The sequence below is a fragment of the Hemiscyllium ocellatum genome, chromosome 10, assembly GCF_020745735.1.
Source record: "Hemiscyllium ocellatum isolate sHemOce1 chromosome 10, sHemOce1.pat.X.cur, whole genome shotgun sequence".
In the NCBI taxonomy this organism is placed as follows: Eukaryota; Metazoa; Chordata; class Chondrichthyes; order Orectolobiformes; family Hemiscylliidae; genus Hemiscyllium; species Hemiscyllium ocellatum.
In genome coordinates this window covers 58,670,688-58,695,049 of record NC_083410.1, presented here as the reverse complement: position 1 = coordinate 58,695,049, position 24,362 = coordinate 58,670,688, and the positions used below count along the sequence as shown (strand labels likewise).

Sequence of the window (24,362 nt, the reverse complement as noted above, 5' to 3'; positions counted from 1 at the left end):
GGATGAGCATGTGGCCTATTTCTTATTCTTGTTATTTATTATTATCCTATTTGTCTTACGATCTTACAGTTTGTATTAAAGGAAGTTTAGACTGACAAACATTCGACTTAAGAACACGTGTTTATAAACATGGTCCCATACAAAATGTAATTTTAAAGACTTAACATATGAACATTTCCTGTACTAACGAATATTTGCTTTGCATTGTCCTGCATTGTGCTGCAGTATGGGTACAAATCAACTTGCGAATGGACTCCAAAATGGAACCTGTTCGCAACCTGGAAAATGCTTGTAAATGAAAACAATACCCTAGCATGATGACTGACAGAAGTAGCATTATACAAATATCAGGAGAAGGACAATTCCTGTTAGCAAATTGAACCTCTTTGAACCAGAGGCATGTGTTCTGTGAATTTGTGGTATAAATGAAATATTTGCTAATAAAATTATATCTTAGTCAAATTGGTGTCTTAACTTCATCCACTCAAAAACTGGATAAGTTCTGTATAACATCATATATAAACTAGACAGGAAGTGCATACTGTAAAATGTATTATGGATATTTCATTAATTATAAATATAATGCGTCTTTGTACAAACATCTTTACGTTCTAATTTAATTCATAAACTATCCCTCTACAAAGTGCTACTTAGATTCGTTTGACGCCTGCGTTTTCAATTAAGGTGCGTGACACAGATAGAAAGCGTATTGAGGAGTTAATGGAAGAAAACCTCACCCTTGAAATGGCTCAGAAACAGAGCATGGATGAATCATTACATTTGGGTTGGGAACTAGAGCAGTTATCCAAGACCACTGAAGTGTCTGAGGGTAAGCGAAGTTATGTTAAACTTGTTACGTTGATTAATACTTTTTCCAGGTAATATTTGTTCACTTCATTGGAGCCATTCCAGAAAATAAGTTTTGAAACATTTTATCAGAGACTTTGGTTCTATACTCTTCCATTGACATTAGTTTGCTAACAATGCTGTTATTAGAATGAGCATGCATTCTAATACTAGCTTAAAATGCTAGAAATATTTGGCAGGGTTTGCAGAACTTCCTAAGAGAGAAACAGAGTTAATGGGCTGAATGGTCTCATAATTTGGCTAAATATTTTTTCGGGGAGTTTCATGGAAGGTTAACAGCCACGGTTCATACTGACTCTTCCTTTTCAATCATCTGCTGTTCACGTCATTAATTATCTGGGCTCAGTGGTTTCATTCTTGTTCAGTCGTGTGCCAGCAGAAGTGGAGGTGCTCACCACTACTGGGACTTTTTAGCATTTAGCCCACAGGTATCATATTAACGCACCAGCTGTTCACCATTTCAAATGCTGCAAGCCAGAAACTGCCCTTCATGTTGTGGTGCTTAGCCACCATTGCTTAAGCACATACCTAGTAAGGGAAGCTGGCACCTTGTTTCTCCAACAGGTACTCCTAGTGGTTGACAGAAGAGGAATACTATTTCCTCCAAAGGCCGAAAACTGCCAAAAGGGGCCACACCACTAGATGCATCCAGCCTCAGTGGAGATAGCCTGTGGTCAGTGTAGTTTCCAGGGTGAAACGAAACACCCATCAGTGTCACAGGAAGTTTAACAATGTTTAATGCTTTGCAAAGGTAAGTGCCACAGTCTTCTCTATGATACTTCACCATTATTCTAACCATGCCACTGTACAGATTTTCCCATATGGCTAATGGATTACAACTCTAACTTTTGCATATAACATCACCACTAATGGCTCTCATTACCTTATCCTCTGAAAATACATTTCCTGCTCCTGCACCACCGCTGAGCTCTTCCAACCACTTACATCCCACACTTCATTTTTTTGTCGCATTGCAGGACAAACTGTTGCGCAACAGGAGAATATTTGGTCTCTTTGATGAGAATTTTTCAAAGTGCCTGGAGGGAACTATGGCTGCTCAAGTGGGAATGTTACAGTTTCCATATCCAGGCAATCAAACCAGCTTTATTGCGCTGTGCCATGCTGCTCACCTACCACCACCACTGTCAACATATTCTTAAGATATTCAAGCTTTCACCCTTGCCACACAGTAAATAGTCTCTCTTATGCAAGGATCAGCAGCACCATGCAGCCTTCAGTCCAGAGGGCCCAGGTTCTTTACCCATCAAAGCCTCTTCTGCCTCTGAGGAAGAAACCACAGATCTCTCTGAGGATGCACAGGCAAGGTTTTTGCCTGCACCCTCTGCCAGCTCAAACTTCTACCCCAGAACCTTCTCAACTAAATTCAGGAGCACACTCTGTTGAATACATCACTGGCATGCCTCTGCAACTGGTCAAGGAGAAATGCCTCAGGTCACTGGCACTCAGAGGGCTGCCCGAGACTAAGCACCTGTTAAGTCCCTTTCTTTTTCCTTGTCATCCCACTACTACTTGAAAGGAACATCCTTTATAATAGCCTCAAAGATTTGAGTGGAATGTCCAGAGTATGTTTGTGGCTAAGAGCCCACATCTGCTGAGGGTATCCTGTTCAGATGCTGGCTCACCCTCATTTGAAACTTCCACGGGATTGAAGTTTGCAGGCAGGATTGAGTTAGAGGATCCAGGCACATCCGGACTGACCTGAGTTGAATCATTTTAGAACCCCTGCCTGTAGTTCCTCCTCTGTCGGGTATCTGCTGCCACTTTATCTCTTTCAGCGGAAGGGCACTGTGAGTGAGGTCAACGTTCTGTGTTCCCCTCTTGCCCCGCCATTGATGCTGTGCACCAGTAGCTGGAGTGCAGGTCTGTAAGCATTTTCAGCAGCCACTAAACACTCTGTTGGACTTGCATGGCAGCTACCATCCTGTCCATGGTCAGTTGCCAGAGCTCGCATAATACTGATAACATTGGTTGACTCCTCCAATCTTCAATCCAATCTATCCAGTGTCTCCCAACAAACCTAATTGCTGCTCTAGTGATTGTCTTTGTGCGTTTGCACCAAGGTATTAATGGCCAACATCATGGGGTTACATTCTGTGTGAAAGCAGTGATATTGGAAAAATTAACTGCCTGGAATTGGACACTGACTTTGTCACGAGTAACAGATGACAATGAGAGAACTTGGACAAAGTGCATTTGTAACATCCTAATCCATCTGTGGATTGAAAATTGGGAGGTTCCGCAGAGACCTCTGGAGGATCCTTGGAACGAGCCAGCATTAAAATTAGGTGCTGCTGTTACCTTTATCGCCATCAGGATGGGTTAACTTCTTTCTCCTTCAGAGTACAAGTCCTGCTGCAGCATGTGGCCGAGTTCCATTACGGTATTCTCAGGACATCCTCAGCCTGTACTACCAGTGTACTTCGGTCACTGGAGGAAATTATAGTGACGATAGGAGATTCTGGTTGTCGTCCTCAGTATCCTGATAGAACCTTCTGTGGCTTCTCCCTCTGATGGCTGTACAGAGGCAAGGCTTGCTGATGCCTTTTTAACTCCTTACTTCTGCATTGTTTATTTACGACAGTGATGATCATGGTAGCACCTGTCATTGCTGGATCCATTTGCAATATGTACATTGATTCTATGTGGAGAATATCAGAAACAGTGCAGCTTTCAGTGATGGAATTTCCTGAGCAGTTGTACAAAAGAGAAATGAAACATTATCATAGGCTATGTGCTATGGTGTGGAGACCTTTCAGAAGTACAGCAAGGCAATGTTCTGTATGTGAATTTGTGACATATTGCACTTTTTGCAGGTTTATGTAGCATAAGCCATATCATAAAGAGCAGTGGGATATTATAACTGGGGCAGGCCAACTTTCTACTTTGCCTGGCCTCCACCATGCAAATCACCGAAGCAATATAAGCCCATGTTCTCTGGTACTTAAAGTTGTCTGTAAAAGGAGAGCAGCTCCAATGCTTTGAGACCTTTGGAATGTGTTTGTGAATGTCTGAAAGCAGATGACATCTTATTGCTTGTAAGTTAAAGGAGCAGCACTTCTTTTTGATTAGGAATTTGACAAACTTTTGGACTGAACATTAAATTGAAGAATTTCAGACTATTTCTTTGTCCCTATTTTGTTTTGGGTCACAGCTTTATTTAATGATTCTGACATTAGCATACACTCTGCAGACATCTTTTGTTTCTTATCCCATCTTTCTTTAACTGAGGCCTTCATTTGTTTTGTCAGTGAATGTTTTACTTTCCTTGTGGATGACAAGGCTCTCGACTGTGCATGTTCCGTTTCTGTGCTTTTGCACTCACCCCTTCACTACTTTCTTAGAATTAAAGTAGAATTCCTGAATCATATTAACTGTGTTTCTCTCTTCATAGATGCTGCCTGATTTGCTTTGTTTCCAGCACTTGCAATATTTTACTTTTTGAATACGTTTTCTAAATATTAGAAATTGAAGGAAACAAGGATTGCAATGGGGTATCCGTTGGAATGCAATTCATGGCATTGTAGACTGATGCACTTGTGTCAGTGATCCCTTGGACCATTCAGTTCTCAATTTATAACTATCCAACTACAGAAAAACAACAATGAAGGAGAAATGGAAATTGGTTCTGGGTGGCACTTAGACAGGTTCCAGTGATTTGGATTTAGAGTCGAATTGGTGGAAGCAAGTTTGCTGTCAATCAAAGCTGTTATACAAACGTTGAAACATAGAACAGTAGTAGGCCATTTAACCCTTCAAGCTTGTTCTATCTTTCCATATGAACATGGCTGATCATCTTACTCCGTATACTGTTCCTGCTTTTGCTCTGTACCTTTTTGGTCCTCTTAGCTCTAAGACCTATATCTAACACCTTGAAGACATTTTGTTGTGGCCTGAATCCCTTTTTTGTGGTAGTGAATTCCACAAATTTCACCACTGTCTGGGAGAAGAAATTTCTCTTCATTCAGACCTAAATGACCTAATGCCATACCCTTAGCGTGTGACTCTGGTTCTGTAATTCTGGTCATCAGGAACTCCTTCCTGGATTAACCCTGTTCAGTCCTGTTGGAAATTTATAGATTTCACATGCAAATGTTCGTGCGCACGCTATATCTCCCACACGTGCACGTGCGCGCGCACAAACTAAAAGTGTAACTGATTCTCATTAGATATAGGCCTGCTATCCCTCAACGGTCTGCTAAACCTTTGCTGCACTCCCTCAAACTAGAGTATCCATCCTCTGATAAGGGGACTGTATCAGCACACAGTACGCTGGTGTGGTCTCACCAAGATCATGTGCAATTGCAGCAAGATAGCCCTGCTCCTGTACTAAATTCTCACTATGAAGGTCAACATACCGTTTGCTGCCTTCACTGACCGTTGCTCTTTTATGCTTGCTCTCAGTGACTGGTGTACAATGACACCCACGTCTCATTGTACCTCTCCCCTTTCCCAATCTATCTCCATTCAGATAAGTGACCCCCTTCCTATGTTTGCTACCAAAGAGCATAACCTCACATTTATCCATCTTAAACTTCATCCACCGTGCATTTGCTTGTGCTCAACTTGTCCAAATCACATTGAAGTATGTCTGCAATCTCTTAATTCACCCTCCTCCCCAGTTTTGTTTTCTGCTGACTTGGAGATATTACATTTAGTTCCCTCATTATTAATATACCATTTAATATATATTGTGATTAGCTTGTGTCCAATCAATAAACCCTGTGGTACTGCCACTTGGAAAATTACCTGTTTCTTCCTACTCTTCATTTCTTGTCTGCTGGCCAGTTCTCTATCCATGTCATTATGCTATTCACAGCCCTATGTGCTTTAATGGAGAAATTTACTTTAGGGAAAGTAATGATAAAACATTGAATGATATTGCCTGATACTTGAATTATTTATACGATATACACTGAAACAATTAGAATATATGTAGGTTTTAAGATTAATGGCCAGAGTACTTATTCAGTTGATTGAATTAAATTCATTTCTAGTATACTAACTTTGATTAGCTAAATTAGACTATTAATATTGGGATTACTGTTTTGTGGCTGTAAAAGCTATGGGCAATTCTTCATTAATATGTGAATACATAATTTTGCCTCATTTTGTTTTTAAATGTTGACAGGGGCACACAAATCTCTGAGCCAGGAAGTGAATGAGTTGACATCAAGTCGTTTGCTTAAGATGGAGAAAGAAAATCAATTTCTGCTCAAAACTGTGGATGAACTTCGCAATGTCATGGATTCCACAGATGGCAGTAATTTTAAGATCCTGGAGCTAGAAAAGGAAAACCAGAGACTTAAAAAAAAGGTATTAAACGTGTTATTGAAGTATGGTGTGAACTTAGAAAAAGGGCAGTAAAAATACTGTTGAAACAGTTCCATCCTGACAGTTAAACCGACACACATCAACATATTGTCATGCTTACCTATCTAACCCCCTTTTTGCCTCAGCCCACTTCTCTAATATTATCTCCTAAAAGAGTCCAAATTAAATTCCTCAAGCTAATTTGGGACAAGTGTACACTGAGTGTACAAAGTGAAACTTTTCTCCAATCCAGAAAGGCAAAGTAGTCCTAGGAGATTCTGATGGCTCGTGATGCAAGTCTGTATTTAAGGGGAGGCAGTGATCTAGTGGTATTATCACTGGATTGTTATTACAAGACCCAGGTAATGTTCTGGGACCTGGGTTGAAATCCAGATTTGATTTCAATAAAAATCTGGAATTACGAGTCTAATGATGACCATAAAACCATTGACAACTGTCAGGAAAATTGATCTGGTTCACAAAAGGAAATCTTCCACTCTCATCTGGTCAAGCCTACATGCACTGCAGACCCACAGCAATGTGACTAATATTAACTGCCCTGTGAGCAATTAAGGATAGGCAACGAAGGCATGCCTAATCATCAATGCCTCAAACTATGAATTTTCTCTTAAATGTTATCTGCCTTGCTTAAGTTAAGCTTGCTGTTTTTAGATACATAGCTTACCATTAAATATTTGCAACAAATCTAGATATGTTGGTAATATATTGAACAGATTTTGTTTTGTAACTGGAGCCATTTCTTTGCATCTGATGCAGCAGGCTGCTTATTTGAAGAACAAAACTTTCCTTAAAATATATATTACAGTAACTGAAGTTATTGTTATCTATCAACGTTCCAATTTTATCCCTCCTGGCAACTGTCGGAAATGAAATCTGTTTATTTGCAGCCTTTCTTTTAAGATATATTTTTATTCGAAAAAAGGAATTTTTTTTTGAATATTACAAAAATACAAAACCAAACAATTCAAATTAATATTTAAGAAAACTTGCTAATTGCATAAATAAATATCAACTAATAACTCAGCGAAAAAAGAAATATCTTAACGTAAATATCTTAAGCGTAACACAGCTCAGCAAAATAAAGCATTAGCCCTTGATCATCGAGCGCAAATGTTTATGCATATTTATATGTTCATCGTTCTTCCCCTGTGGATACCAGATTCATTACATAGAATTGCCATGGCATTTAGAGGCTCTTATTAGTATGGCTGACAAATCTGTGCCCAGTTAGTCCAAAAAAGGCGTCACATCTTAAAGAAATTTTCAGTTTTATGGTGCACCATACTCATAAGAAAGTGCAAGGGGATATGCTCCATGACTAACTTATGCCAGCCCACCAGCCCCAGGGAATTTTCCGACACCTCCCTAATAAAATGTTCTTTTGGCACAAAAAGTGAGGATACTGAAAAGCCTTTTTTTAATGTGCATCTAATGAAAGTTAATTAACAAAGCCCAGAAGAAGAGATACTGGGACAAACTCCGCCTCCATCCCCAAGGCCTTCTCTATTTTACCTACCACAGCGTTCCAGAATGCCTGCTGTTGTGGCAGGATCAAAGACAATGAGTAAGCGTGCACATGCTCACTTTACGTTTAGGACACATTAAAGATGCTCTCGCTTCAAATTTAGTGAGGCAGTCTGGGGTCAGATGGACTTTGTGAAGAATCTTAAATTGCAAGGCGTGGGTCCTGTTGCATTTTGAGATCCTTCTTCATTTTCCCAGATATCCTCCCATATTTCAGAAGAGATCTCAACGTGCAACCCCTCTTCCGTACCTTACAGAGCCGTTCAGTCTTGTCCGAGAGACCCCCTCCCAATAGATGATAAGTGTTGCTAACAGATAATGTATCCTCAGCACTCAACACTCTCTTCTCCATGTCGGACCAACAAGGGTCAGTTAGAGGTGCGGTCTCTTTTTGGATGAAGTTTATAACTTGAAAGAAACAGAAGAGGTCCCTACTAGGCAATTCATATTTCTGAGCCAACTGGTCAGAGGACATAGATATGTCCCTTTTGAATCAATCACCCAGGCAAGAGACACCTCTAGCTGCCCATTGTTTAAACCTAGAGTCCATCATCTCTGGCTGAAAGCCCACATACCAACTATGGGTGTCAAAATAATGTTTTGGCAATATTGCCCTCACCCTGATGCATTGCCCTCCATGCCTTGACAGTATTGATGACTATTGGGCTATGGCAATATTCCTTAACTGTTCTCATTTTGTCTAAGAACAGCAGGCTAATAAGGGGGCATCCTGCCTGAGATACTTCAGTGTCCAACCAAAGTGAGTGATAGAGCCCGGGGGGACCCTTAATCACATAAGATAGCAACGAGCTTAATTTTTGTATCTGGGAGGCCCATTCGACCCAGTCTGTAAGGTAACTGCAATTTAATCAATTTAATTAGGAGCCACTTGCAATACCAGATAAAAGAATTAAACCAGCCGCTCAGTCTTCTAAATGTTTGCTTAGTAAAAAGCAGAGGAAGCATTCGCATAGGATACAACAGGTAGGGCAGAATGCTCATTTTGATGAGGGCTAAACAAGAGATCGGAAGCACCACCCATCTACAAAGGTCCTGCTTGATTCTATCGAATAAATGGGCAAAATTGGCTTTAAATAGCCAATCAAAAATAGGAGGAATAAATATACCTAAGTGGAGAAAGTTAAAGATCACACAATACCAGGTTATAGTCCAACAGGTTTAATTGGAAGCACACTAGCTTTCGGAGCGACGCTCCTTCACCAGGTGAAGGAGCGTCGCTCCGAAAGCTAGTGTGCTTCCAATTAAACCTGTTGGACTATAACCTGGTGTTGTGATTTTTAACTTTGTACACCCCAGTCCAACACTGGCATCTCCAAATCATAAGTGGAGAAAGCCCTCCAGCAACCATCTAAAAGGGAACCAAGATCCGTCCTCAGGATCTGGCACTCTTGGGAGACCACCCATGGGCATGGCCTCTGACTTCGCAAAACTGATCTTATAACCCAAGAAGCCTAAGGGGCAACTTTTTCACACAGAGGGTGGTGCGTGTATGGAATGAGCTGCCAGAGGAAGTGGTAGAGGCTGGTACAATTGCAACATTTAAAAGGCATTTGGCTGGGTATATGGAATAGGAAGGTTTTGGAGGGATATGGGCCGGGTGCTGGCAGGCGGGGCTAGATTGGGTTGGGATGTATGTTTGGCATGGACAGATTGGACCGAAGGGTCTGTTTCCATGCTGTGCATCTCTATGACTTGATAAGCCACCAGATAGATTGATACATTGTATTAGGTGTAGCACTAAGACTGTTGGGTTTGATAAGAAGACGAGAATGTCATCCTCACAGTGCAATCTTATGTGATTAAGTCCCCACTTCTGGAGTGGTTATATTGGGATCCCTGCATATTGCCTCTGCCAGCAGGTTCGATCACCAGTGTGAAAAGCAATGGTGACAAGGGACAGCCCTGTCAACTGCCCCATCACTATTAAAATTGCTTGATCGTACATCATTGGTTAGGACCGTGTCAAGAGTGTTTGCAACCTTGATATCACGTTTGAACCTTATTTTTGACCTCATTTCATGCCATGAACTAGGCCCACCTATCTCCACCTCCGCAGCATCACCTCTGTCTCAGTTCATCAGTGGCTAAAGCAGTAATATCATAAGATAGTCATAATGTGTAGGAGCAGAAGTAGCCCGTTCCATCCACCAGTTCTACTCCACCCATTTAGTTAGATGAAGGTTGATCTGATAATCTTCAACTCCATTTTCCTGCCTTATCTCCATAAAACACTATCCCCTTACTGATTTAAAAAAAAATTTGACACTGTCAGCCTTGAATATGCTTAACAACCCCGAATGCCACAAATTCACTACTGTTTGAGAAGAAATTCCATTTAATTTCTTTCTTAAATGGGTGACGCCTTATTCTGAGATTATGTCCTCCAGTCCTAGTCTCTCCACAAGGGATCAAATGTTCAGCATTTATTCTGTCAAGCCCTCTCAAAAGTGGATCATGCTTGGAAATAGGAGTAAGTGTGAATTGTGATATCACCTGGCTTAACAAAATGTACCGTTATTAATTGCAAACTGAAGCCTCAGGTTATAGTATTGAAATTACTCTTCCTTTTTATAGTTTGCTATATTCCTTTCGAAGGCAACAGCAGTTATCTATGTTAACGTGTGCTTTACACGTTATCAATTTGTAGTTATTCACATCAGGTGAACAGTTATAACTTTGATTTTCGGTAACCTACAAAATTTATCTTCACCTGATAAATGATGAGCAGAGAATTCTGTGTGTTTTATAATGAAGTGCTACAAAATATCAGTTTTGAAATCCTCCTGAAGAACTCCATGCCAACAACAATTGCAGTCATTTAGTCCTGTTAGCATAAAATAATTTTGAACAGCATTTCACAAAGGCATAGGATTAATTAAATGCCAGTCAAGCCATACAAGTGATAGCAAATACATCTCCAAAACCTCCTTCAAGCACAAGTTTAAAAATGTTATTAAAGGAAGGTGAAAAATTCAAAGTGGAAATTCTGTGCCCAAAATGGCTAAATCATGGGCTCCAGTAATGGAGAGAAAGGGAATGCTCAAAAGACTAGAGTCAGAGAAATGCTGTGCTGGAAGAGGTTGCTAAGTTGGACTTTGTACTGCTTTATTTGAACCTTCTTAATGTTATTTTGTTGAGAACAATCCGAATTTTCAAAGTTTGCAAAATTAATATGTATCCATGGTCTAGCAATGAATGGAAATGACTATACATCGAAAACCTTTGCAGAATAATGATTTTTATTAAATCAAAGGGAAAGAAACAGCGGAGCTTTGTTAAAATAATAGCACCTTCATAATCAGAGGTTGGACTGGTGCAGCAAGTTAAACATTGTCTTTTTGTTCATGTGACCTGGGATTAAATTGAATATAATTGTAAATTACTGCAATAATGCCTCAGTTTCAACACTAGTTTGGCAATTTGCTCAACCAGTTGGATGACTTTTCTTTAAATGTCAAACTGTTCCAGTTGGAGATGATTTTGATTTGGATAGAGTTAAAAATAACACATCAGATTATAGTCCAGCAGGTTTAATTGGAAGCACTAGCTTTCAGAGTGCAGCTTCTTCATCAGGCCCCACAACAACCTGATGAAGGAGCAGCGCTCTGAAAGCTAGTGCCTCCAATTAAACCTGTTGGACTGTAACCTGATGTTGTGTGATTTTTAACTTTGTACACCCCAGTTTCACACCGGCATCTTCAAAACATGATTTGGATAGAGGCATGGTTTCCGAGTAGAATGGCGTTGTGGAAATGGAGGAAGGATGCAGTGCCTACGGTAATGCCGGCAAAAGAAATCTAACAGCAAAGCTGGTTAAGGATTATGCACATATTTAAGCATTAAATGTTCATTGTTCAAAACAAAGATATTTTTCAGTGAGAAAGAAGGATTCTTAAAAAAGGATAATCCAACCATGGTTAGTCAAGCAAGTTAAGGATAGTGTCAAAATTTTCGAGAAAGTGTTTGATCAGATAGTACGCAATAAGCTGCAAATTAAGATAAGACCATAAGACCTAGGAGTGGAAGTAAGGCCATTTGGCCCATCGTGTCCACTCTGCCATTCAATCATGGCTGATGGGCATTTCAACTCCACTTACCGGCATTCTCCCCATAGCCCTTAATTCCTTGTGACATCAAGAATCTATCAATCTCTGCCTTGAAGACATTTAGCGTCCCAGCCTCCACTGCACTCCGCGGCAATGAATTCCACAGGCCCACCACACTCTGGCTGAAGATATGTCTCCGCATTTCTGTTCTGAATTGACCCCCTCTAATTCTAAGGCTGTGTCCACGGGTCCTAGTCTCCTCGCCTAACAGAAACAATTTCCTAGCGTCCACCCTTTCCAAGCCATGTATTATCTTGTAAGTTTCTATTAAGTCTCCCCTTAATCTTCTAAACTCCAATGAATACAATTCCAGGATCCTCAGCCGTTCCTCGTATGTTAGACCTACCATTCCAGCAATCATCTGTGTAAATCTCTGCTGGACATGCTCCAGAGCCAGTATGTCCTTCCTGAGGTGTGGGGACCAAAACTGGACACAGTACTCCAAATGGGGCCCAACCAGAGCTTTATAAAGTCTCAGTAGCACAACGGTGCTTTTATATTCCAACCCTCTTGAGATAAGTGACAGCATTGCATTAGCTTTCTTAATCACGGACTCCACCTGCAAGAGCCCATTGTGTTAGAGGAAGAATATTAGAATGGATAAAAAATTTGCTAACTAATAGACAGATTTGCAGTAAGAAGGGAAGTTTCAGGATGGTAACCTGTAGGTGGTGAAGCACTACAGCAGTCAAGCTGATACCACAATTATTTAGTGTAAATGACTTTGCGCAGAAAATGAATGTATTATAGCCTGGTTTGAAGATAACACAAAAATAGGTCAGAAGGCAACTGGCGAGAATGTCACAAAGGTTCTGCAGAGGAATGGAGACTATTAAATATTTTGTTGCAATTACAATATAATGTGGAAGAATGTATTGTGAAACACTTTGGAAGGAAGAATAGAGGGACTGTGTATTATTTAAATGGAAAAATAGTGCAGGAAGTTATAATACAGAGTGACTTGGGAGATCTTGTGTAAGCCTAGCATTGAAGATCAGGTAAAAGGGAAAAAAAATGGCAAGTTGGCTTTTATTTTAAAGGGAGTGGAGTATAAAAATAGGGGAACTTTTGCTTAAGATCATGTAAGGCATTAGTCAAATCACATTGAGAATACTGTGGGCAATTTTGATCTAAGGAGTGATATACTAACAATTGGGCTGTTGAGGACAGGTTCACTAAGTTTGATCCTGGGTATGGATTATGTGGAGAAGTTGAGCAGGTTGGGCCTAAACTTATTAGAGTTTAGAAGAGTGAGAGGTGACTTTACTGAAACTTACAAGATTCTCAGAGGACTTAGAAGAGAGATGTGGACAGGTTGTTTCCCCTTGTGGGTGAGTCTAGGACCAAAAGGCATGATCTCAGTTTCGAGGGTTGCCTACATAAAACAAAGATGAGGAGCAGTTTCTTCTCTGAGGGTTGAGAGTCTGTAACTATACAGAGTGTGCTCAATTATATTATGTACATTCTCCATTATTACATCCTTTATAATAGACTCCGCATATTCCCAGTGACAGATGTAAGTTAACCAACCTATAGTTACTTCTTTATCACAGAGGGCTGCAAAAGTTGAGTCATTAAATATGTTCAAGGTTGAGATAGACAGACAGTTTTATAATCAGTAAGGGAACAAAGGGTTATGGAGAAAAGACATAAAATTCATGTTGAGGATTATCAGATTTGACATGATGTCATTGAATGACAAAACAGGCACCATGTTCCTCCATCTTAGGGTCCATGATAGGCTGAAAGAAGTGGAGATACACCGAAAAATATTAAATGCTGAATAGGGCAGTATGATTCATTAAATTGTTATTGATAGCAGGGAGAAAATGAAATTATAAGACCTGGTTTGAAGATATGTGAGATGGCTTTAATTCTCTTGCTATATTATGACAGCAGCCAATATACTCAGCATGTTAAAGTATATTGGAAAGTATGCTAAAGATATGGAATAGTCACTGAGTAAGTCATAGTTATGTGTAGGATGCTTTCGGTTGAGTTTTATATAGGTTAAAATGTTTGGAGAATAGCAGGACAACTATGAGGAAATTGCCATGGAGGAGTTGAATGTGCTCTTAATATTTTTCTGTCTACCATCTTGATTCACTTGTTAATGAAGAATCAATCTAATTCGGTCTTAAAAGCATCCACTCATCTTGGGGAAAGAGAATTTCATAAACCAACAGCTTTGACAGAAAACATGCAACACTATCTTCTGCATTCTGTTCTATTGCCCCTGAGGTACTTAGATAAGCTGTGATATGCTTGACTTGCATGCAAAACAATACTTTTCATGATCTCTGTTCATGTCACAATAATAAATCAAATCAAAATCTTAATTGGGAGTGATCCTTTAATTTTCAAATTGTCCCTTAGTTCTAGTATCTCACACAAGGGTATACCTTCTGACCATTCACTCTCAGTTCCCCCCAGAATCTAACACATTTCAGTAAAATCACTTCTTAATCTTTTACACTGGTAATGCATATAGGCTCAATATGTCAACCTTTCCTCGGATGATAACACCATCATGCCAGGAATCTGTGAAATGAACCTTTTCTGAACCTTCTAATGCCCTTAAAGCTTTTTTAATTAACTCACTCAGACATGCAATGACGTATCTCTGAGGCAGGACAAGCTTGACCCGGAGTCTCCTGGTTTAGAAGTAGGGACACTAACCATTGCACCATAAAAGCTCTTAAGGTAGGAGTGGAGATATTTTCTAAGCAACCTGTTCAGAGATGTTCTTACACAACTCTAGAGCAGGTGAAACTTGAGCCTGGGCCTCCTGGTTCAGGTATAGAAGCTATCACAGTGCTGCAGGAGCATTCCAAGTAGGAGTCAAAGTATTTTCTCATCAAACTGTTCAGAAATGTAATCTGGAGCAGGTAGGACTTCAACCCAGGCCTTCTGGCGCAGAGACAGGGACATTACCACTGCTGCATATAAGAATCGCACGGGTAGGAGTGGAAATGTTTTCTTGTAACCTATCAGATTTTCGTAGATATTTCTAATCACCCTGTTCATGTTATCAGAAATTGCAGCAGGACATTGATCAACTGGGCAAGTGGGCCAAGAATTGGCAAATGCAGTTTAATATAGATAAGTGTGAGGTCTTGCATTTTGGAAAGTCACATCAAGGTAGGAGTTTCATGGTGAATGTTAGGGCCTTAAGGCATGTAATGAAACCGAGGGACCTTGGGGTTCAGGTGCACAGTTCTCTGAAAGTGGAGGAGTCACAGGGTAGTGAAGAAAACTTTTGGCACACTGGCCTTCATCGGTCAGGGCATTGAGTATAGAAATTGGGAAGTTATGTTGCAAGTTGTACCGGACATTCGTGAGGCCGCACTTGGAGTATTATGTTCAGTTTTGGCCACCTTGCTATAGGAAACATGTTATTAAACTGGAAAACGTGCAGAAGAAATGTACAAACATGTTGCCAGGTCTCAAGGGTCTGAATTAATCAGGAGAGGTTGGGCAAGCTAGGACATTTTTCTTTAGAGTGTAGGAGACTGAGGGGGTACTTTATAGAAGTGTAAAAGATCATGAGAGGCATGTATAGGGTGAATGCGATTCGTGTTTTTCCCAGGATTGGGGAATCAAGGGCATCAGTTGAAGATTAGAGGGGAAGGATCCTGAGGGGAACCTATTTTTTACACAGAGGGTGGCACGCATATGGAATGAGTTGCCAGCGGAAGTGGTTGAGGCGTATACATTAACAGCTTTTAAAGGCATTTGGACAAATACATGGATAGGAAAAGTTCAGGAGAATATGGGCCAAGTGCAGGGAAATGGGGTTAGTGTGAACAGATATTTTGGTTGGCATGGACCAGTTTGGGCCAAAGCACCTGTCTTCATACTATAGGACTCTGAGTCTAATTCTGGGGCAGCTGGGACTTAAACCTCGGCCTCCTAGTCCAGAGATATGGATAACACCACTGTGCCATACAAGCCCTTCAGGTAGAGAGTGGATATTTTTTATTCCAATCTGTTCAGATATGTTATTATACACCATTGGAACAGGTAGGATTTAAACATGAATACACTGGCTCAGAGGTTGGGATACCACTGTCATTCTACAAGAGGGACCTTAGGTTTTCAAAAATTGACTGAAATGATGAAAGCAGGGCATTTTGTTTTTAAATGAAGCAATTCACACAGGGTTCTTGAAGAAATACGAGTCAGCAAAATTGTTCTATTTGAAGAGAATATGAGAGGGGTGATGCAATCTGGAATGGGGTGAGTACAGGCTATCAGCAACTCAGTATTTGAATTTGGAACAAAGCACACACCTGCACTTGCCTTCATTAAGGTAGTATAGATTTGCTTTTAAATCAACTGAGTCATGTGATGCTGGAAAAACACAGCAGGCCAGGCAGTATCCGAGGAGCAGGAGAATCGATGTTTCGGGCATAAGCCCTTGGAATGAGGCTGGTGTGCCAAGCGGGCTGAAGTAAAAGGTAGGGGGGAGGGAATTTGGGGGAGGGGCACTGGGACTATGATAGGTGGAAGGAGGTGAGGGTGAGGGTGATAGGCCGGAGAGGGGGTGGGCGCGGAGAGGTCGGGAAGAAGATTGCAGGTCAAGAGGGTGGCGCTGAATCAGAGGGTTGGGACTGAGATAAGGTGGGGGGGAGGGGAAATGAGGAAGCTGGAGAAATCTACATTCATCCCGTGTGGTTGGAGGGTTCCTATGTGGAAGATGAGGCGCTCTTCCTCCAGGCGTCGTGTTGCATGGGTCTGGCGATGGAGGAGGCCAAGGACCTGCATGTCATTGGCAGAGTGGGAGGGGGAGATAAAGTGTTCAGCCACAGGGCCTCATCTTCCGCCTAGGAACCCTCCAATCCACACTGGATGAATGTAGATTTGTCCAGCTTCCTCATTTCCCCTCCCCCCACCTTATCTCAGTCCCAACCCTCGGATTCAGCACCGCACTCTTGACCTGCAATCATCTTCCCAACCTCTCCGCGCCCACCCCCTCTCCGGCCTATCACCCTCGCCCTCACCTCCTTCCACCTATCGTAATCCCATTGCCCCTCCCCTAAATTCCCTCCCCCCTACCTTTTTATCTCGGCCCGCTTGGCACACCAGCCTCATTCCTGAAGAAGGGCTTATGCCCGAAATGTCGATTCTCCTGCTCCTCGGATGCTGCCTGGCCTGCTGTGTTTTTCCAGCACCACATTTTTCAATTCTGGTACTCCATCTGCAGTCCTCACTTTCTCCTAATCAACTGAGTCACTTGGGCAAGTGGGATTCAAACAAGGACTTGCCAGTTCAGATGGAGGTAGGACACGACCACAGTGCCCAAGGCACGCACAGATATTTACATTTCCCTTGTATAATGCAACCACCTCGGACACTATTAAGGATATATAATTTTGGTGCTAGGCACCTGAGGAAAGTGACAATAATAAGCACAGAGCTTTCTGCACTTAGTCATAGAGCTGTACGACACAGAAACTGACCCTTTAGTCCAACTTGTCTATGCCGATCAGATACCCTCAATAAATCTAGTCCCATTTGCTGCCATTTGGCTTATATCCCTCTAAACCATTCCTTGTCATAAACCCATCCATCCAGATGCGTTTTAAGTGTTGTAATTAAGTGAAGCCCCCACCACTTCCTCTGGCAATTCATTCCATACTCGCACTACTTTCTGCATGAAACAATTGCCCCTTAGATCCCTTTTTAAATCTTTCCCCTGTCACCCTAAACCTATGTCCTCTAGTTCTGGACTCCCCTACCCCAGGGAAAAGACCATGTCTATTTACCCAGTCCATGCCCCTCATGATTTTATAAACCTCTGTAAGGTCACCCCTTCAGCCTCCGATGCTCCAGGGAAAATAGCCCCAGCCTATTCTGCCTCTCCCTATTGCTGAAATCCTACGAGCCTGATAACATCCTTTGTAAAGCTTTTCAAGTTTCACAACATCCTCCCTTTATCAGGGAGACCCTGAATTGAATGCAGCATTCCAAAAATGGCCTAACCAGTGTCTTGTACAGCTGTAGCAGACGTGGTTACTCCTATACTCAATAAAATGATCAATTAAGACAAGATATCAAATGCCTTCTTCACTATCCTGTCTGCCTGATACTACACTTTCACAGAATTGTGAACCTGTACTCCAAGGTCATTTACAACTTAGGTTGGAAAGAGGATGTAACTATAGTTTCTGATGGCTGAGCTGGATATTTACAGAGTGATGGTATATACCTGATACAGACTGAGTGTATATGTGCCATACTCCACGTAGGAGTGGGAAGCACTTATTTCCAAAATGAAAAGTAGGCACTACTCAATTGAAGTTGAAGAATTGTCAATTCTCTACACATCTAACCAGCATTCATATGCAGGTGAGTGAGGCTAGCTGCATGTTCAGAGCTCAAACCAGTATCTTTATTCCTATATGAGATGTTGGCATTGCAGGTTGGTTAGCATTTATTATCTATCCCTAGTTGCTATTGAGAAATTGATGCTGCCTTGAACCGGTGTAATACATTAAGTCTGAATAGACCTACAATGCCATTAGGGTGTGAGTTCCAGGGCTTTTAATGCAACAATACTGAAGGATTGATGAAACTTTTCCAAGAGAGGATGATGAGTGGCTCGGAGAGAACTTGCTATGTATCTGCCACCTTATCCTTCTAGATGGTAATGAGCATGGGTTTGGAAGATGCTATTTATGGAGCATTGGTGAATCCTGTAAGTGCATCTTGTAGGTGAGATACACTGTTGCTACTGAATGTCAGTAGCCAGGCATTGAATTACTTGCTGCATGATTCCTGTTTTCCGACTTGCTCTTGCAGCCACACTACTTTTAATGCTCATCCAGTTCAGTTGCTGATCTGTGATAATCCCTAGAATGTTGAGAGTGGGGTTTCAGCAATAGTAATGTTATTGAATGTGAAGGGACGATGACACAAGTGATAAATTTTAGTTTCCATGAGACCTCAATTTGATGGCTCATTGTTTACAAACAAAATACTTGAATTCTTTATTGCCGGACTTCTCAAACTCTCGAGTTCTCAGTGACAGCAACCTCCAGTCTGATGTCATGGCTATTGTCAAGTACCAAAAAAGGGTCACAAGGGGGAAAAAGTCTCATAAGCACTGCCTTACTGATGATAAGCTGTTATTTCTTCCTGTTTTAGATGGAGAGACTCCAGGGAGAGATCAGCAATGAAAAACAAAGTATGCAAAATGTTGAAACACTCAGCAATGATCTTATTAAAGAGAAGACCCAGCTCGAAAAAGCTATTGAAACCATTCGAGAAAATACGGAGGGACAAGTAAGAATAAATGAGAAAGTATATTTTCGCAAGTCTGTTCCTTCATTTAGCCAGGTTATGTTGTGATATGTTCATATTCACGCAACCTTGACGCTCAAATATAAATTAGAAGATTTCATACCTTAAATTATGTTAGTATCACTGTAGATGACTCAGTTTTAATCACCATGCAGCACAAGTTCTCTAACGTAATTTCCTGGTCATTTTGCTACTGGTCTTCAGTTAGAATTAAAGCAGTTCATCAAGACAAATAGACTGGTGGCAAGCAATGTCCTTGTTTGAGCTGAGCAGATACGTACATTTAAGTTTATTTGTTTGTTCACAGGATGTGAATGTTATTGCAATTGGCAGTACTTGATACCCATGCCCAATTGCCAAGCTGAAGTGATAGTGATCTGCTTTGTGTGCTGCTGAAGTCCTTGTGCTATAGGTACATCTAAAGTCCTGCTTGAAACTGAGTTTCAGGATTTTGTTCAGCAATTTTGTTCAAAGTCAGAATGGCGTATGGTTTGTGGATAACTTTCTTGTGGTGGTGCTCCAGACATTTGCTTCCCCTGTCCTTCTATCTGATAGATGTTATGTGTTTGGAAGATACCATTGGAGGAACCTGGGGGAATTACTACAGTGCACTTTGTAGGTGGTACACACTGTTGCTACTGGACATCATTGTTGAAGAGTAAATGTGGAAGGTGGTGGATGAGTTGTGTGTGATGTGGGCTGTTATCAATGTTGTCAAGCTTCTTATGTAATGTTGGAGCTGCACTCAGCCAGGCCAGTTGAGAACATTCAATCACACTCTTGACTTGTGCCTTGTAGATGGTGGACAGGCTTTGAACATTAAGGAGGTGAGTTGCTTGTTGCAGTGTTTGTAGCTTCTGACCTACTCTTATAAATGCAATATGTATTTGACAAAACAACTTGTGCCTGTTTAAGGTTCAGTTGGGCTTCAGCTATTTGGTGCATTTTGCATGATTACGCCATTAACCCTGTATACCTGTCACTCAGCATTTCATTCAGAGTTAAACCAAAATCACATGCTTCTGCCAGTTGTCTGAACCTTGCCAAAAATCCCAATATGGATTCCCTTGATTCTCGAATTAAAACCGATAGCACCTTAGAATTAGAGGAGGCTTGAGATCATAATATTCCAAAAGACATAGAAGCAGAAATTAGGTCATCGAGTCTGCCAATCAGTCACGGCTGATAAGGTTCCCCACCCTATTCTCCTGCCTTCTCCCTGTAAACTCCGATCCCCTTAACAATCAAGAACCTATCTATCTCTGTCTTAAATATACTCAATGACTTGACCTTCACAACCGTCTGTGGCAATGAATTCCATAGATTCACCACTCTCTGGCTGAAATATTTTCTCCTCATCCCTCTCGTACAGGGTTTTCCCTTTACTCTAGGACTGTGCCCTCTGGTCCTAGTCTTTCCTGCTAATGGAAGCATCATCTTAATATCCCCTCTGTCCAGTCCTTTCAGTATTCTGTAAGTTTCATTTAAATCCTCCCCTCATCCTTATAAACTCCAGTGTTGATCCAGTATCCTCGAACATTCCTCATATATTAAGCCTTTCATTCCTGGGATCATTCTTGTGTACCTCCTGTGGACCCACTCCAGAGCCAGTACATCTTACCTGATGCATAGAGCCCAAAATTGTTCGCAATATTCTAAATGTGGTCTGAGCAAAGCTTTATAGAGCCTCGGAAGTATTTCCCTGCTTTTATTTTGTAGTCCTTTCGAAATAAATGCCAAAACTTCATTTGTCTTCCTAACTACCAACTCAACCTGAAGAGAATCCTGGTCTAGAACTCCCAAGTCTCTTTGCACTTCAGACTTCTGAATTTTCTCCCCATTTAGAATATAGTCTATGCCTCTTCTTCCTACCAGAGTGCATAACCTCTCACTTTCCCACATTGTATTCCATCTCCTACTCTTTTGCCCACTCTCGTGACTTGTCGAAATCCTTCTGCAGCCTCCCCGTCTCCTCAACATTATCTGTGTCTTACCAATTTTTGTGTCATGTGCCCTCCATTCCTTCGTCTCGATCATTAATGTATAAAGTGAAAATTTTTGGTCCCAACACTGACCCTTGCAGGGGGGTAACATTAACGATTTTCCAATCCTCTGGGACCTTTCCAGTGATTCCTGAAAAATTACCTCCACTGTCTCTTCAAAACTCTAGTCCATCAGGTCCATGTGATTTTATCTACCTTCAGACCTTGCAGTTTTTCTAGCATCATCTCCTTGGTGATGGCCACCACCATACTCACCTCTGATCTTTGACTCTTTTGGGATGTTACTCATGTCTTCCACAGTGAAGACTGATGCAAAGTACTTGTTTAGTTCCTTCACCATTTCTTTGTTCCCCATTACTACTTCTCCACTGTCATTTCCAGCAACTCCACTGTCATTTCCACTTTTGCCTCTGTTTTGCCCTTTAGATGTCTAAAGAAACTCTTGCACTCTTCTTTTATATTACTGGCTAGCTTATCCTCATTTTAATCTTCGCCCTCCTTATTTCTTTTATAGCTATCCTCTGTTGGTCTTTGTAGACTTCCCAGTCCCCTGGCTTCCCATTGCCCTTCATCGCATTATATTCTTTCTCTTTTGCTTTTATGCTGTCCCCGACTTCCCTTGTCAGCCACGGTTGCCTTGTCTTCCCTTTAGTATGCTCCTTTTTCCTAGGGTTGAATTCTTAGTGTCTCCCGAATTACTCCCCGAAACTCCTGCTATTGCTGTTCCACTCTCTTTCCTGCTAGGCTCCTTTTCCAGTCAATTCTGGCCACGCCTCCCTCATGTCTCTGTAGTTGCCTTTATGCAACTACAATACAGTTACATCTGATTCCAACTTTTCACACTCAAATTGCTGAGTAAGTTCTGTCATATTATGGTCACTGCCTCTTAAGGGTTCCTTCACCTTAAGCTCCGTTACCAAGTTGGCCTCATTGCACATTACTAAATCCAGAATTGCCTGTTCTCTGATGGGCTCCACCACAAGCTTTTCCAAAACACCATCTCCTAGACATGCCACGAATTCCGTTTCTTGTGATCCACTACCAACTTTATTTTCCCAGTCCACCTGCATATTGAAATTCCCCATGATTACTGTAACCTTGGCCCCCTTACATGCCTTTTCTAACTCCTGTTGTATCTTATGCCCCACATCCTGACTACTGTTTGGAGGCCTGTACATAACTTCCATTATGGTTTTTTCACCTTTTGTGGTTCCTCACCTCTACCCACATAGGGTCAGATTATGTAGAATCTGTCATTCTTGCTATTGATTTAACACCGTATGTTACTAAAAGGCAACTCCACCCATTTTGCCTGTCTTTTCGATAGGATGTATGTCCTGAATATTTAGCTCCCACTCCTGATCCCCTTGCAGCCATGTCTCAGTAATGCTCACTAGATCATATCTGCCAAATTCAATGTGTGCCACAGGCTCGTTTACCTTATCTTGTACACTGCGTGCTGTCAGATACAACACCTTCAGTCCCTCTTCTCATCGTCATTCCTTTATCCGAAGTGCTTTAAGATAGATTCCTAATCCTTTCCAAACACACTGTCCTATTTTGTGTTCTGGATACTTTAATAACCTCTGAGTTCTTATTTTCTTTTCATTTTTTTTCATACTTTTCCATGCAATTAAATGTACCCCCCCCCCACATGCTAATCTGCTTGTGATCCATTATAGTACTTGGAGTTATGCCCCCCCCCCCCACCCTCACCAGTTAAAGTCCAAATATTCCTTCGCTAAATCCATCAACTCTTAATAGGTTTTGGTATCTGTTGCCTCAGGGAAAGTTAGGCACCTAATAACCAAAAATGATGGGGGTCTGCAAGCAGTCAGAAGGATTACTCATTGCTTTTCATCTGCCCCATTGTCATTTGCCCAGAAAGAATAACACATTCAACCTACTGGGCCCAATCTTCGGCAGGGTTGAATGAGTCAAGCTTCCCAAACAGCATGATGCCAGAAATACTTAACCCCAACTCAGAGATAACTGTCGCAATTGAATTTCTTGAGGAGCATGCTTTTCTTTCAGTGCCACTGAAATAACTGGGCAGAGGCTGTTATCAAATCATTAAAGTCACTTTTTATTTACAGGGGCATAGTACATGGTCTTTGACTAACTAGCTCAGAGTCAGACCCTAGAGAAGTGACATTCTCTGAATCTCCTGTATGTACCCAGGTTAATAGCCCCAATCAAGGATCTTCCGAATCAATGATCCACTTGGCCCTTGTTCCAAATCACTGCATTTGTGATTCTTGGAGGTCAGTCATCTCAGTCCTAGGACATCTCTGCAGGAGTCTTTCAGGACAGTGTCCCAGGTCCAATCATCCTCCAACCCCCACAAGATCTGAATAGTATCCATACGTCGACTGACGATTGGCAAGTAATGTTCATACCACACAAATGCCATCACCAGTAAGAGACAATCTAACCACCATCCCTTGACATTCAATGGTGTTACCATCACTGAATCCCCCATTGTCTATATCCTGGAGGTTACTATTGACCAGATACTGGACTGGACTCACCAAATAAACACAGGCGCTATAAGAGCACATTATAGGGTAGGAATACTGCAGTGAGTAATCCCCCTGGCTCCCCAAAGCCTGTCAACCATCTACAAGGCCCAAATCAGGAATGTGATGGAATATCTTCCAATTCCCTGGATGAGTGCAACTCCAAACAACACTCGAGAAGCTTGACACCACCAAGGACAAAGCAGCCACTTGATAGACACCTCATCCCAAACATCAACTTGCTCCACCACTGACATTCAGTAGCTGCAATGTAGATGCACTACAGAAATTCAGCAAAGATCCTCACACAGCACTTTCATCTTGAAGGATGTGGAACACCACCAGCAAGTTCCCCTTCAAGCTTCTTCCCATTCTGACTTGAAAATATGTCACTGTTCCTTCACAGTTGCTGGGTCAAAATCCTGGAATCCCTACCTAACAGAATTGTGGGTTAACCCATAGCAGGTGGACTACAGTAGTTCAAGGCGGCAACGCACCACCACCATCAAGGGCAACTAGGGACAGACAATAAACGCTGGTCAACTAGCAACATCCACTTCCCACAAATGAGTTAAAATTATCAATTGTTGGGGAAGTTTTGGAATTAAGGAAATAATAGCAAAACATTTTGAAAGTCATCATGTAATGAAGCAGAATCGTCATGA

General features: G+C 41.5%; 1 protein-coding gene across 6 annotated transcripts in view; it reads left to right on the top strand.

The window, feature by feature from the left end:
- The window catches only part of LOC132819773 (girdin-like), a 378,017-nt gene that overhangs the window by 145,788 nt on the left and 207,867 nt on the right, over window positions 1–24,362 (top strand). For all 6 annotated transcript variants that reach the window (XM_060831525.1, XM_060831521.1, XM_060831524.1 and 3 more), the window contains exons 12-14: window positions 685–829; window positions 6,017–6,201; window positions 19,020–19,157. In XM_060831525.1, the coding sequence (XP_060687508.1) occupies window positions 685–829; window positions 6,017–6,201; window positions 19,020–19,157 (468 nt within the window). The remainder of the gene's footprint in view (window positions 1–684; window positions 830–6,016; window positions 6,202–19,019; window positions 19,158–24,362) is intronic.